The sequence below is a fragment of the Dermacentor variabilis genome, chromosome 1 (assembly GCF_050947875.1).
Source record: "Dermacentor variabilis isolate Ectoservices chromosome 1, ASM5094787v1, whole genome shotgun sequence".
Lineage (NCBI taxonomy): Eukaryota > Metazoa > Arthropoda > Arachnida > Ixodida > Ixodidae > Dermacentor > Dermacentor variabilis.
In genome coordinates, this window is record NC_134568.1 from 187,331,574 (window position 1) to 187,346,623 (window position 15,050).

General features: G+C 47.4%; 1 protein-coding gene across 1 annotated transcript in view; it reads left to right on the top strand.

Moving 5' to 3' along the window:
• Positions 1 to 15,050, top strand: part of LOC142589789 (b(0,+)-type amino acid transporter 1-like) — a 147,367-nt gene that overhangs the window by 118,559 nt on the left and 13,758 nt on the right. Inside the window, exons 6-9 of the mRNA XM_075701376.1 lie at positions 2,393 to 2,492; positions 2,706 to 2,750; positions 2,903 to 3,026; positions 5,686 to 5,789. Of these exons, the coding sequence (XP_075557491.1) occupies positions 2,393 to 2,492; positions 2,706 to 2,750; positions 2,903 to 3,026; positions 5,686 to 5,789 (373 nt within the window). The remainder of the gene's footprint in view (positions 1 to 2,392; positions 2,493 to 2,705; positions 2,751 to 2,902; positions 3,027 to 5,685; positions 5,790 to 15,050) is intronic.

Here is a 15,050-nt window from a genome sequence, read left to right on the forward strand (position 1 = left end):
GCGTGCACCTACACAACAATCATTGGCGCATGCTGCAACATCTATTTGGGCCCCAACACCGATTCAGGAGCGCTTTCCCTGTTTTCCGGTGGATAAACGTTGCACTTGCCGCCAATAGTGATGCCATCTCGACCATGGTAACGCTTGCCGGCGGACTGTCCCACTGTGTCACGAAAAAAAAAAAAAGAAACATTTATGTACGAATAGATAAATCAGGGCCCATTTTCACACATAGACACACGCAGCTCTTACGCTGGAACTGTCGTAAGAGCAGATGTCAATCGTGATGTTGTACATGTTCCCATACCGAAGGCAGCCGGCCAATAGCAAAGAGCACTTACGAACAGAAAGATATGTGAATTCGGCCTCAGGCCTCTGCAATCATGCGTAGGTTGAGTTGGCGCTCAAGACTTACGATTTAACGCACTGCACGGTTCTTAATCAAGGGGTCTAATTCACAAAGTCGTTTTTGTTTTGTGCGCCATCGCTAATAGTATGTCCGCCGTCACAACTGGCTACGGACGTCTCTTACCAAGCGTGTACGAATTGCATTATGAATGTACAGGCCCAGTTTCTCTAGGTAAAATTGACCAGTAGTGGGTAATTTTACCTTGGGAATCTTGGACCGGGATAATGCAGCGATTCTATTCCAATGCTATTCCTTTTCGCTCTTGGTAAGTGGTCCGACCGGCACCTCACCTACGTTATCACCGAGATCGGCCGGTCGTGAACGGTTGATTATAAGAAAGGAATATATTCGTGCGAAAGGAATCTTTACACTATATTGGCCGTGTTCTTTATTTATTTATTTATTTATTTATTTATTTATTTATTTATTTATTTATTTCAACATGTTGCAGCCCGGAAGCGCTAACGAAGGAGTCGGGAGTACAAGATACAATGCAAAATTTTTGGTTCAAGATTTAGGAAACCTAAGTTAACAGGACGCGCACTTCAATCTGTATATTGAACGGCAAGGTTTATCCACTATGCACTTTGTTCTTGTTCTAGTAATGAAATTTTAAAAGTTCGCGAAGATAAAATAAAAAGCATCAGCATTATACGTCCCGACTGGTCTACAGGCCAGGAGAAACAGCAGCTGTCGCGACTCACGAACGTATATATGCCTCGGTGAGAGCGTGTGCATATATGCAGATTTCACAATGCCAACTCACGAGAGCGTTTCGCAACCCGTCGCCGTCAAACCTGTACTTACAAGGAGTGCCACAAAGGATACGCGGGAAAGTAAACTATGGTGTAACTAAAAGGATTTCGAACATACGGTGGACTCGCGCCACCGCAAATTCCTTTGAGATTTTGCTTTAGATCATTCGATTGTCGAAATCATATAAAATATGGTTTGATGAAATAATATGACTCGGCTTACAAACTTAGGCACATACGAAGCTCGTTTTTTCTATACTGAGTTGTACAAGAAACCAAATCATATTCGTTGTGGAACATGTTGAAACAGACCTCTGATTCTTTACTCGCCGCGAATTCCTAATATCCGTCTACATCTGTTTGACTGCTCTTTTAACAGATGATATTTCGTGACAATTTTCTTTGTTGACCATACAGGGTTAGTTCTATAAAAGGGTTTGTTCGGCTTCTTTTCATACGATTCTGGACGTAGTAAACACCTGAATTTGGTGTCTCCATGCGTGGAGGCTCGACGCATCAAACACATTATCATCTTCTGAATAAACATTTATTATAAAATGCTTAGAGCGAGAAAAGTAAGGGGATCCGGGGGGCTCGATTTCTTTTTTTTTGTTGGTCACAGCCATGCGGAGCGGCGGCTCTGGCACGTTATCTTCCGGTCCATTCGATTCGACTGCACTCTCTGAACTAGTTCACGAGGTGCCGCCCTTCGCCATTAATTTCGCCAGTTCAACATGGCGGCGCCTGCACGTCGCTATTCGTTCTACTCTGTGCAGGCGCCGTGCAGTTCGTGTAGTTCACAGCATTCCCTACACTCGTCAGTGCAGCGTTGGTGCAGCGGGTGCCGTGTTCATTTCGCACGAGCAAGAACTGGCGGGAACTAGTTCCCGAAGTGCAGGGTGAATCTAACGGACCTGAAACTTGACCACTTTGATTTCTATTGACTTTGCTATTTCTACATTTCAATTAAATGTCACAATTAATTTCCCTCGCGCTCTCTCCTGCTTCACTGTCTGTTTCTTCGTATAACTGGGAATGCTCAGATGCCCGACCAAAATATTTCGGGTTTGTTTGCCTGATCCGGAATTACGTAATATCTGAAGATGAATGTTTGCGGGATGTCAGAGAGGAAAAGTGGGGCTGGAGGCGGTGCTCTTAACGTTGCAACCGCCCAACCAGAGGAAGTAGCCACAAGATACAGCGTTTCCCACTTCTTTCCGCCGCGCAGGCCACACGCAGTACCTGGCCACTGGTTTTCAAGGGACTACCTCATCGGTGTCTGACGTTGCCACTGCCTTTTACTCCGGACTGTGGGCTTACGACGGATGGTCTGGACAGTTTTGGCCATTTAGTGGTAGGGTTAGGCGCTAGGCTTTTGCGCATGCTCACAAAACCAGCGTAGCTTGAGTAGAGACCGCTTATGCATAACGTGAAGGGAAATGTGCGGGTAGGAAAGATAATAGGAAACTACATTAAGTTTAAGACTGCCTTAAGCAAAGACGAGAATCTCGATGACTAATATCCTTGTTTTGATGTTCCAGGAATAACTTGAACTACATTACGGAAGAGTTGATCAACCCTTACGTGTAAGTGCCAAAATATTTTACCTTTAGCAAATATTTTACCTTTAGATGCCTTAGTGAATGAAGAAAAAATATAGCGGATGGACTACGCAAACGAAATAAAATGCAGTTGGCTACAGTGAAGGGTTCCTGTGGTTCCCCTATGTGGTTTGCAGCAACCTACCCCGCTCCATCCTGATCGGGATTCCCCTGGTGACTCTCTGCTACGTTCTCATCAACGTGTCCTACATGAGCGTCATGTCTGCAACAGAACTGCTCGCTTCCGAAGCCGTCGCTGTGGTACGGATTATTTTGTTTGCTGCTTGAAACTCGTTCGGCATCTCCGCAAAATACGCGAACACTCAATCGACACGAGCCAAAAGCAAGTGCGTTGCAGGTCGGTCAACTCGCCCTGACGTTTCTCGGGAACTGACCGTGTGTTTAGTTCCACGGAGCCGACGGTCTGACCGGTGTTGAAGATGTGCTGCCGAAGTCTGATTTGCAATTCGATAGAGCTGGTAGATACACAAGGCCATGTACCTTGCCATACCTATGCACCTGTCAACCGAGGTATAGTTTGCAATCTTTATGATAAAAAAATGAAATTATGGGGTTTTACGTGCCAAAACCACTTTCTGATTATGAGGCACGCCGTAGTGGAGGACTCCTGAAATTTCGATCACCCGGGGTTCTTTAACGTGCACCTAAATCTAAGTACACGGGTGTTTTCGCCCCCATCGAAATGCGGCCGCCGTGGCCGGGATTCGATCCCGCGACCTTGTGCTCAGCAGCCTAACACAATAGCCACTGAGCAACCACGGCGGGTAATTTTCATTGATAAGAAAAGCAGGTGGAGAGGTCGGCCTCAGGTACATTCATCTGCCAGCTACTGTGGGCTGGGGAAGGGGAAAGAAGGTGGTACAAGATGAGTGGCGATGACGACAGAGGGAAACGGTAAAACACATAACAGGCCAAGCCTATATGCACATAATCTAGAGCCTATGCTGGTACTATTTAAAAAGTAATCTGAAAAAGGCCTGGATAACCTGAAAACTAGATTTACAGTCACGCCACAGGCCCAATGTAACGTCCGCTGACAACGGCTTTATGCAATATGCAGATATTTCTTTTTCTTCTAACACTATTAATGAAAAAAAAATCCACAGAAGTTACTAGAATTACGTCACTACAGATTAATTATCTGCCCAGGCGGACATAATTCGCAAAAAAAAAGAAAAGAAAGAACAAAAAAGCAAAGTTATTCGCTTACTGAAACCTAATTGCATTAATTAACTTTCTATAGTTACCAAATTTACAGGACATATATATATATATATATATATATATATATATATTGGAAACTTGAAGGGAATCGTCATAAAGGTGTAGTTCCGTGTTTTTAAATTTCAACATGACCACGTTGACCGAAATAACTGGCGTCAAATGATTCGTTCAATTTAGCCGATTACACACGCAGTACTGTGAAGCGTGGTTCGCACTGTAACCACCCTGTGAGTAGGGCGGCGTAAAAGGAAGCTTGGCTGTATACGGCGCGATAAAGTGGTCTGTCTGGTGCCTACTGCTGAACTAACTATGATGTAACGAAGTAACAGCGCCAATCGGAGTAGGTTGGTAAGTAGGACTTTTATTAATTCGGTTAGTTTAATTAGTTAATGTTTCTTTTTTCAAATGATGTCCGCCTGGGCAGGTAATTAATCCGTAGTGGCGTAGCACGAATAACATTTGTACGCTTTTTTCTTATGTCTTGGAAGCGAAAAAAAAAATTACTGGGGCTGTGGTACGGATTGCCATGGCATATAGAAACGCACTGTATAGATTGGCATAAATGCTGTGGGAGTGAGAATAGGTGAAGCAGGGGATGCGTTTACGTGTCGCAAAGAGCCGAGACATTTGCAGAAGGCATCTCTGAGCTCATGGGAATCGGTGCATGTATGCGTGACGCGGGCGCGCGTAGCTAAATGCTGGATCCTTCGCGCATCGAACCTGTACACTGGGCGCTATTCAGCGACGTCGCGTGACACCTACGAGTTCGTGAACGTCTGTGCTTTACTTTGTTCCTCCATTAATCATTGCAACTGATGCTACGAACACAGCGGCACGGATTGAGTATACAACCGTCCTTCTGGTGGTAAAAACGAAATGCGTTATAAGCAGGTTGTTATGAAAACGGAAATCGTTATGCAGGCGCCGCAAGAACGTCGGCGCCGCGTTCCGCTTAAGCGAACCTCGTAGCGGCACTCGGTGTGCGAGGGTCGCACGGCGCAGAACAGCGCAAACAAAGGGGATTGTGCGTGCACGCGGTGACGCATCTGAGCTGCACGTGCCGCCCTCATCCGACAGTGACGTGGAGCTTGGCGCCTGGCTGCTACAAACGATGTATCGCGAGGGTAAATCGAGACCCGGAAACCACACGTGTCACCGGTGCGCAGTAGTTGGACCGACCGAGCACAATGCCGCTTAGCTCGGGTGGTCTGACACGAACCGGCGTGTTCAGCATGACGAGACTTTTCTGTACCTTCTCGTTCCTCACAATCAACATGCCCTCACAACCATTCAGGCGTCTAACTTGTGCCTCACATGCTTAATGTTATAACCAAAGCGGCAGACATTTACGTTCGCGCACCATGAATGAACTCGCGCTGCGCGTCATGTTTACTGCTACCGAGTGCTTTCACCACGCCTTGCACGTCCAAAGTGTAGCGAGCGCAGGAGAACCGCGAATTCGTTAAGAACTTGCCTTGCACGGACTTCAAATCGAAGAACGCGGTGCAGGCGGCGGACGCTGCACTGTCCACTCGAGGAGAAAATTGCTGCGCTTGCTGAACTACATTGCAGCCGTTCTCATTGTCAGGTACCACACGACAGGTCTCACGCGAGAGACTTGTCGTGATTGCGCGAGAGCTATTCTTGACAGACGCGCCGTGTGTCTCCCGTGCAGCGGTTCGGCAACCACGTGCTGGGGCCGGCGGCAGTGCTCATCTCGCTCTTCGTTGCCGCCTCCACGTTCGGCTCTGGCAATGGCACCACCTTCACCACGGCCAGGTGAGTTGTCATCGTGACGCAGTATGTAGCACCCTAATTGGCACTGGCTTGTCCTCAGGGCACGCCGTCCACGATGTGGGCGGCCCGCGCCAGCACTCACTTCGTTCCCGTCGTGTTTTTGCGCGCATAACCCGGCCTTGCACACAACTCACACTCCCAATTATAACCATCGAAAAGAACAACACAACATATAAAAAGAAAGAAAGAGAAATAAAAAGAAAGATAAAAGTCGCAATTTCGCCCGAAAGGCGAAGCATTGATTGCGATAGCAAATTATGAGACAGCCATACGAAGTAAAGTTAATAGTTTTATCAGCTGCATAAACTGCTGTAAACATTTGCTTCCTAACTAAATTAATAAGCGCATTATCACGTGCGCACACGTAAACACAAACACATCTAACTCGTTGACCGCGGACACTCGCTGTCGGAACGCTGGCGTGATAATGAGCGGCAGCTGCTGCGAACGAATTGTCCTTCGAGCTGCCTCGAAGCATCAATGCGCACTAGGCGTACGGAAACACAGCGCGTGCCATCACCTATCTCGGGCCGTCTAGCCTGTACGTGAAGAGTGTACGGGAATATTGCGTTTAGTTTGGCCCCCCGTGAGACGGCCTGTCTGGCCGTGTCCTTTTGGAGCAATGTGCTATATATGCGGTATACGCGGTTCGGCCCCTGAATTAATTTCAACTCTGGCCTATGCAGACGACTTTTCTCGCCGAGCTTTTAGTGTGCAGCAACATCCGGCTGCAAATTTTCTAACTGCATTGGACAACGCGTGGTGCGGAGACGAAGTGGCACGCGGGTGATTGCGCGTACAATATAGCCTGAACTGATTTGTGGGGTTTTATGTGCCAAAACCCCGATTTGATTATGAGGCACGCCGTAGTTGGGGACTCTGGATTAATTTTGACCACCAGGGGATCATTAAAGTGCTGCCAGTGCATGGGACGCGGGCGTTTTCGCGTTCCACCCCCATGGAAACGCGGCCGCCGCGGCCGGTAATGGATCCCGCGGCCTCGTGCTCCGCAAGCGCAACACCATAGCCGCTAAGCCACCGATATTGGGTCGTACAGTAGCCTCTGGCTAAGTTCCACTTAGTGCCACCACAAGTGACACTGAGATGCTAGACACTATTATATAACACTGAGATGGGACACTATCATATAAACACTGTATCAGTTAATATTGGTACATAATTCTGCCAGAATTGTACCTGCATTTGACTGATGCAGCAAGAATTGCTTAATATGAGAGAAAATTAAGGTCAAGGTTTCTGTGAACTTTTTTCACCCAAACCGGCGGGGATTGGGAACATAAGCCTTACGTCTCGGATTTCGCAAAATTATCGCATATTCGGGTCTTTCTTAAGGAGTAGAAGTCCACAAAAGATAAATAGATTAAGTATTTTTATTTTACTTTAAAGGGGCTTTGTAATCTTTGTGCATTGATAAACCGCTATTAGTGTCGAGCAGACGCTGCCAAAATCACCGGGAGACGTTGCGCAAATTTCAAGGTAGCGTCACCACGCGTCTTTAGTTTCGGTACAAAGGAGCAAAGAAACGCCGCCAACGGCTCGGTAGCAAGTGGCACATATTGGCTATCGCCCCTGGAACACGATACATCTCGTTTGTTATGCTGTCCACTAGCTACGTGTTTCAACAAAGGAAAGCCTTGTCGGCTGTGTGTGTGCTCCATCGTAGTTTATAGCTGCGAATACCAGAGCAGTGAATGGCGGACACGACCTGACCTTCGTGTCTTCTAGTCACTGTGGTGTTGCCATGGCTGTGGGATTGCCAACCCTATGGCTAGGTTACCATGGGGTTGCCATGACTGTGGGATTGCCATGACTGTGAGATTGCCATGACTGTGGGGTTGCCATGACTGTGGGATTGCCAACCCCATGGCTGCGTTACTGTGGGGGTTGCCATGACTGTGGGATTGCCAAACCCATGGCTGGGTTACCATGGAGTTCCCAGTCACTAGGGGGTTGCCATGGGGACCACAAAACTAGATGTTGCGGTTGGAGTGCAATAATGCATCACGGCTGGACCCCGGTCAGCAGCAGGCAGTTCGGCAAGCCTCCACGTGTTGTGTTTTGGAGCTTTATCTGCGCTGATAGTTTTCAGCATTTATAGCATGCGGGGCAAACAGGTCAGTGGTTATAGCGAGCGTTAGAAATAATGAGGAGGCGTTGTCATGCACCGGTTATAATGTAAAACATGTAGAGAGTGTACCTGTTAACTTCAGCCATAGTCTAAAGAAGTTGGAGGTCGCTTAAGCTTCGCCTTCAAGAGTGGAACGCGATAGCGTTATCGCACTCCGTTCGCACCGCCCACTCATTCGCTCGGCATGCTCTTGAGTCACGCAAAGACGAAACGTGAGCCTGAGCAAGCGGAACGAACCAATGAACTCGGTGTCTCGGAGGGAGAAACGATCCACGCGAGCCAAACGTCGTGATCGGCACGGACAGCCGGGCCGCGACGCGCCATGAAGGCGGACGCGATCATGTGGCTGACGCCTCGATAGGATCGTCCTCTATCTCGCGTGGGAGCACCACGCAGACGCATTACTCTCGCCTGCAGCGCGGCACACGTCGCAGGGGACGCTTTCCCATCAGTCGCGCTACGGCGCAGCGATCGCGTCAGAGGCGTCCCGCATCGGACGCTGCATCTAGGAATCGCGCTGTGAGCGGAAAGAGGAGCCGCGTCGCCTAAACACGAGGGTTCGAGTGATGCACGCTGGAAGTTGGAAGGGCAGAGAGCGAGAAAACTTATTAAATGCAAGGGTATTGGGGCATCCTCGCACCGGTCCCCGCACGGCTCCAATTCGCTCAAACGAGACGAAGGGGAGACGCGGGCGCGTGGCACGCCACCTGTAGGGGCAGCGCCGTACATTGCGAGGAGGGGGTCTTCTGTGTTTGCCGCAAGATGGCTCTGCGTGCGCGCCAAGCGCAGAAGAAATGTAGCGGAAACGCACTTCGCTACGCCTTTAACTGCGACTTCTGTAATTTACATGCTCATAATTACCGATATACACTGCAGTATAACTTTCCACGGTACGTTTCTAAGGCAACACCGCATTCACTAGAGGCGTTTTTGTCCCGCTTTGAAGCACCGAGCTCATGGCTGAGTGGTAGCGTCTCCGTCTTACACTCCGGAGACCCTGGTTCTATTCCCACCCATCCCATCTTGCAAATTGTTTTATTTATGAATTGTCTTCCGCCATTTTTCGCTCACGGCGGACGCCGACGACACCGGCTTTTCTGCGACACGAGCTCCTTAACGCTGTCGCGTTAAAATGCTCGGGTGTGCCATAGGAGGATGCAACTAAAAGCGTGTTGATTGTCACTGAGTGAGGCAAATCACACAACTTCTTGTATTCTCTTCATAATTCATAATTATCTAGAGTTCCATAATAGACTCCCGAAGCCTTCGATTTCTTGAAAGAATCCGCCTCCATTCCAGCCTTTAAAAGTTGATGCACAGCGAAGCTGTTGCCGACGATAGACAAGACGAACGTCACGGGTGCACATACGTGCGCGGAAGTGCAGCCTACATGCTCATTCCTCTACGCCCTCCGCTAAGCAAAAGAGCATTATTGAACCAATTAAAATTTTCTAAAGTAAATTGCGTCGGAGAGAGAGAGAGAGAGAGAGAAAGTATAGAAAGGCAGAACTTGTAAAGTACGACTTACACACAAGCTGCAGCCATGATAGTTTCGGATTGCAATTCGAATATACTAGAAAACATATTTCTGTTATGTGGAAACTCAAAGACAGCCCTTTTCCAGCTGCCGTTTGAGGACTGTCTGATTGGCCGCGGCGTCTAGGTGGAGGTACGGTTTTTCGACAGTGTTTGCTATAATGTCGATTTCGGTCGCAGCACACACTGTGCGACAGACGCAACTGGCAGAGCGCCCACGCATCAAGGACAGATACATTTTGAACACACGTACGTCACGCGCGCACGCACGTGTGCTGAAGTGCAGCATACATCCTCATTCTCCTATAGGCCCTCCACCGAGCGCAAGTACCTTAATGAACTAATCGAATTTCTCACAGTAAATTCAGTAAAAAAATTCCTAAAGTACGACTTACCCACAAGCTGCAGACGTGCTAGCTGCGGATTATAATTAGAATATATACGAGAATAACGGCATCGTGACTCGGCGACATCGCCGGGTGACGTAATATGATGACGTCATTGCGTCATACGTGACGCCACGCAATGACGTATTCGTCAAGCGATGATGTCATCTGATGATGCCGTGTGATGCCTCTTGCAGAAGCAGCACATAGTGCGCCTCCCGCCTCTGCTCACTGTCTCCAGGATCGGCCCATATTTTTATGTGAGCGCCGAGCGCGGACACGAAAAATCCCGATCAACAACAGATTCGCTGTACAACATCCAATAAATAAATTGTAGAGTGTTCTCGGAAACGTCCGATTCAGGAGGAGCATTTAAGGTCTTACCTATGCATTATATGAGATTTTCTTGTTATGCGATTAGCATTCTTAAGGCACTTCACGCACTTTCCGGGGCTATCTATGTTTGTATCTATATTTCTAAATGTTTTGCCGCCTATTGGGGGCGAGCTCCACCACTGGAAAAGCTGGCGCCACCGTCTGCGTGACGTGGCATGAGGGATCACGTGGACACAACGGCCGCGTCGGCTGCTTCGGAAGCGCCGAAGCGAACTGAAAACGAAAATTTAAAGTCCCACCTGCACTGCGGTTCTGATTAAGTGGTGAGGTGTTCCCGCCTTGGGTATCTGCTTGACAGCATTTGAAAGTACTATAATAGGTAGTGGCTGCTTTTGGAGTCGTGCAGCGTGGTAGGATACTGTTCGGTGCTGAAGTGCCGGACGTACGCAAGGGAGCCTGGTGTCAGCCTTATTCACACGTACCCGCACAGCAAGAAGCTGCGTGAAGCTTGGATCGCGAAAATTAAAAGCGGCAATCAGCTAGCCATCGGCTACAATTCAGGTGTGCATAAGCACTTCCTCGAGGAAGATTTCTGCTACGGCGTCGGAGCTGCGATGATACTGGAAAGTTCACTAGAATGGATAGGGAACAGTAAGAAGTACATTAAAATGATCATGGCATATGCTCATGTTTGTGTTAGCACCAAACAATGAATGTACTCGATAACGTATAACTATTCCAATCTGTGATTTTTTAAAAATCTCCTGACGGCAAATTTACGTAACCACCGCTGCAAGCATCGGGCGGTAACCCACAACGTCGTTTGAAAAGCTCAATGAAACGCGCTCCTCGTTTATAGGAGGTCACTTTTTTTTTTACTTTCAAAGCGAATAGCATTGCCTAAATTGCTAAGATTTCATTATCGAATTGGCTGACAAAAGGCGAGGAGCACGCTAAAGTGAAGATGGATTCGATGGGGCCGAGCCACTGCACTGAAAATCGATAACCGGATGAAGAAGGTGGTGCCGGCGTCTGCGATTGGTCCACTTTCCTTTACTTAGCTGGCGGTGGCTGGTCGAAAATCGTGGCGGAATGCAACGGAAGCTTAAGAATGACACTAAAACGGATCCTCATCAAAGAAGAGTTGGCAGAACGAGGTCGTAAGCTTGCCCTAAGTGCTCGAAAGCGTTACACGGCCGCGCAAAAGGTTTTATTATACGCAAATAAAGCCATGCTCTCCGGCAGGTACGAGTAGCCAGTGCCTGTGCGATCGGCAGCAGCCATCTTTTATTCCTTGCGGAACGGGGCAGCCTGCAGCTATTCAGAAGAAAATTCAGTTGTTCGGCATATTAATGCATCTTTAACACGTACACGTCACTATGACGCGGTGACTTTTTGCAGTTTTGTGACATCGCGTGACAGGTAGGTGAAGTGGGTGCAGCCCGAAAACTTTTGACCAGTAGTCGAGGGCTAATGGCGAGAAGACGTCGAATCAGAAATAAAAATTTTTCTTTTGTTCGGTCCAATCATGCATAATCAGTGTGTACACGTCATATCAGATGGGGATCTATCACGGTTTTCGTCATATAGATCATATTTCCATCGAATCTCGGCCTAGTGATAAGGCGTCGTACACTACTGCCCGAATCAGAAACCAGAACTTTCTCAGACGATGCTTGCGCCACGAAAAAAAAAAGTTTCGTAATCACTAGGGCAGTCTCCGCGCTCTTCTTATCAATGTGGAAATTTGCTAGATCGTCTGCACAGACAAGAGCACGAACTTCAGTGAATCATTTGAAAGCAAACGGAACCCTTTGAAACTGTACTCCTGAAGGATACGCACGCAAAGCGCTCCCAAATACGAATAAAACAAATGGGGAAATTGGACCCTCTTGCCTGACTAATGACACAGGATGAGTCGACTCTGAGAGCCATTAACTACCAGCATAGTCGAACCAATTGCACGCACGCATACTTCTCGTGTGCCAACTACAGCTAGTTCTTTGAGACTATTGGAGCGTGTGTCTCTTGCCTATTTATCCACTTCATCCCTCGTGGCAGCCATGGAGCTACTAGCTTTGAGACGTCTGCACCACCTTCGGGGTCGGACCACATTCCCCAGTCCTTTCCTCGCAGCAGCTCTCGCCAAGTAGACGCAGTGCGACCGCTTTTTGAATCCGCCTTTTTTCATTTTCATGTGCTGCCCTCTGCCGCACGCCCCTGGAAACGTTTTGGAAGGGTGCAGGGGCTTTGGCCGGTTGATTTGTGTACCTGCGCCCACGCTGAGTGAGCGTCAGTTTTGCGTTTCGTGGATCGCGCATCATTATTAATGGTTTCTTTGAGGCAGCATGTCGTTCCTGGAAGCCATGAAGCACTCAATGACTACTGTGTGAGCAGGCCTGAGTGCGCTGTTGTGTAAACAGTGCGGCCATGCGGCCGATAAAGGCACGCTGAGTTCCCTTTGCCGACACAGAGGCCTTGTAGTTTGTTGTCGAAGATTTCTGCACTTGGAGCTCGCTTTTTGTACTCATTTTAAACATAATTTAGACATTTCGCATATTCAAGAAGTGTTCTAGTGCAGCCTTCTGCGCCGGATTTATCAAAGCGGTGCACTTGTTTACATCGACATCTACAGACACAGATCCTTGTTAGTGTCAAATATTGTGGAAAAGGTGCATCACTGATATGAAATTATGCCAAAACGTAGCAAAACATACATATCTGCGCATATGTGCCGCGTTGTTCCACCCTGAGACGAGTTAATATGAGCGGCCGAGCCACTTGAACAATGGTGACTGTGATCCAGATAACATATTATGGGCTGTTTATTTATTGCTGATTCCCGATTTTCTTTAAGAGGAAACTTTAGTTCGGGTGCTCCTATCTCAAGACATGTAAAAGGAGTATTCGGTTTTCTCGGCAACCACTGCACCAAACATGACGAGGTTTGTTGCATTTAAAAGAAAAACTTAAGATCTATTGACTGTTGGTTTAAAATTTTCGATTTACATCGTCAATTTTTTTTACTAAAAATTGGAAAAATCACAAATTTTCAGAAAACGACACTATCAAGTTTAAAACTCCGTAACTCGACAATGAAAAATGATATCCCAATCTGTGAACTGCACCTCATAGTACATCTAAAGCTTACAAAATTGATATGTTACACATGACTCTAAAAAAATTTAGCAATGTGTAAATACAGCTTTTTCAGAACCCTTGTACACAACGTAACAAATTCACGTAATATATAAATATACATATCGAATTTGTCCGCTTTGAATGATCTAACGGATGCCGCTTACGTAACCGCGATATCGGTTCTTGACGGATAGCTAGTCTTTAAACTTCGTGCTTCTATTTTGTTTCAAACTTTCGAATTTTTGAAAATTCTTTCAACAAGATCCAGGCCCTAAATCGAAATTCCACTTCCAACATTCAGTATAATTTAACGGTCCCGCTCAAATGCAACAAATGTCGTCAAAATTGGTCCAGGGGTTATCTCAGAAAAGCGTTTTTGCGTTTTACATGTATTTGAATAGGCCACGTCGGAGATGGCCCTGAGTTAAAGCTTCCTCTTATCTCCATCATATGTATTAAGCCCAAACCACACGTACGCTTGCGGACGCGCGCCAGCTCGCGTTTACGCGCCCAGCGCCTGCCGCGCCTCGCGAGAAATGGCGGTTTGCATCCACAAAGACTCGCGACAGCGCGCGCTCACTCACAGACGCCTTGGTAGACGCCGCTTCGTACTGTTATTGACAGTAGTTCAAAACGCTTCGATATATATATATATATATATATATATATATATATATATATATATATATATATATATATATATATATATATATATATATATATATACGTAATTGTTATATTTTTATAGCTGTTAGATCAGCACAAAAAGGAAAGGCACTTTCTTGCGTGATATATATCTGCTTCACTGAGAGTTGAATGTACCGCGTCCTAGCTGCTTAGCCAGGCGCGCCGACGCGAGGCAGTCCAAGCGCGCCATAACAGAGGAGCTGTTCCCCGAGATCCCCAAGATCACGCCGCGTTTCGACGCGTACGAGTGCGTGTACGACGCGTGCGTGTCCGCAAGCGTACATGTGGTTTACAGTTTGCGCGTGCCATAAAACATTGAGAAATTTGTGCTCGCATAAATTAAGTGCTCATTTTTAGGCCATGTTCGCGAAAACGCGGGTACCATCACTGACACCGTCGGTATAACTGAGCGAGACAGTTGTTTATGCTGCTGTATACCGAATGCACCGTCGCTTGTTTCCTGTTTGACGCAAAGGTAAACAGTACATCTCTGGAATTGAGAAAGTTGTGAGCACAAAACGTACTGACCCACCCATCTATACGTAGCAAACGCGACCGGCAGCCGGGTAAACGGTGACGTACAGATGTTGGCACAGCGCTGTGTCGTCATTTGCCGCTTATTATGTACGCGCCGTGCGAAGTGTAGTTTATTTCAAATCGCTAAGGACAGAAATGAACTATCAGAGCGGTTTCCTTCGTCCTATACTGCTGACATTTCAGTTCAAGTCCGGCGGTAGCGGGTGCACGAACACGAAGGCGCCAGGCTTAACCTTCGCTGAGCAGGCTCAACATTGGCTCAAACTTCGTGTGCACAGCTTGACAGGATTGAAGCTTGCACATTTCAACTTCGAATACGCCTGCTTTGATTCACTGTTAGCGCGATTAATTATATATACAAGCGAAGGCGCTGTCGCTATCGCGTTGTTAGTTCGATAGCCGGTCGCACAGGGTTTGGTCGAACGATGGTCGGCACACTGATTTTGTCGGTGCCGTCGACAAGAAAGCCCG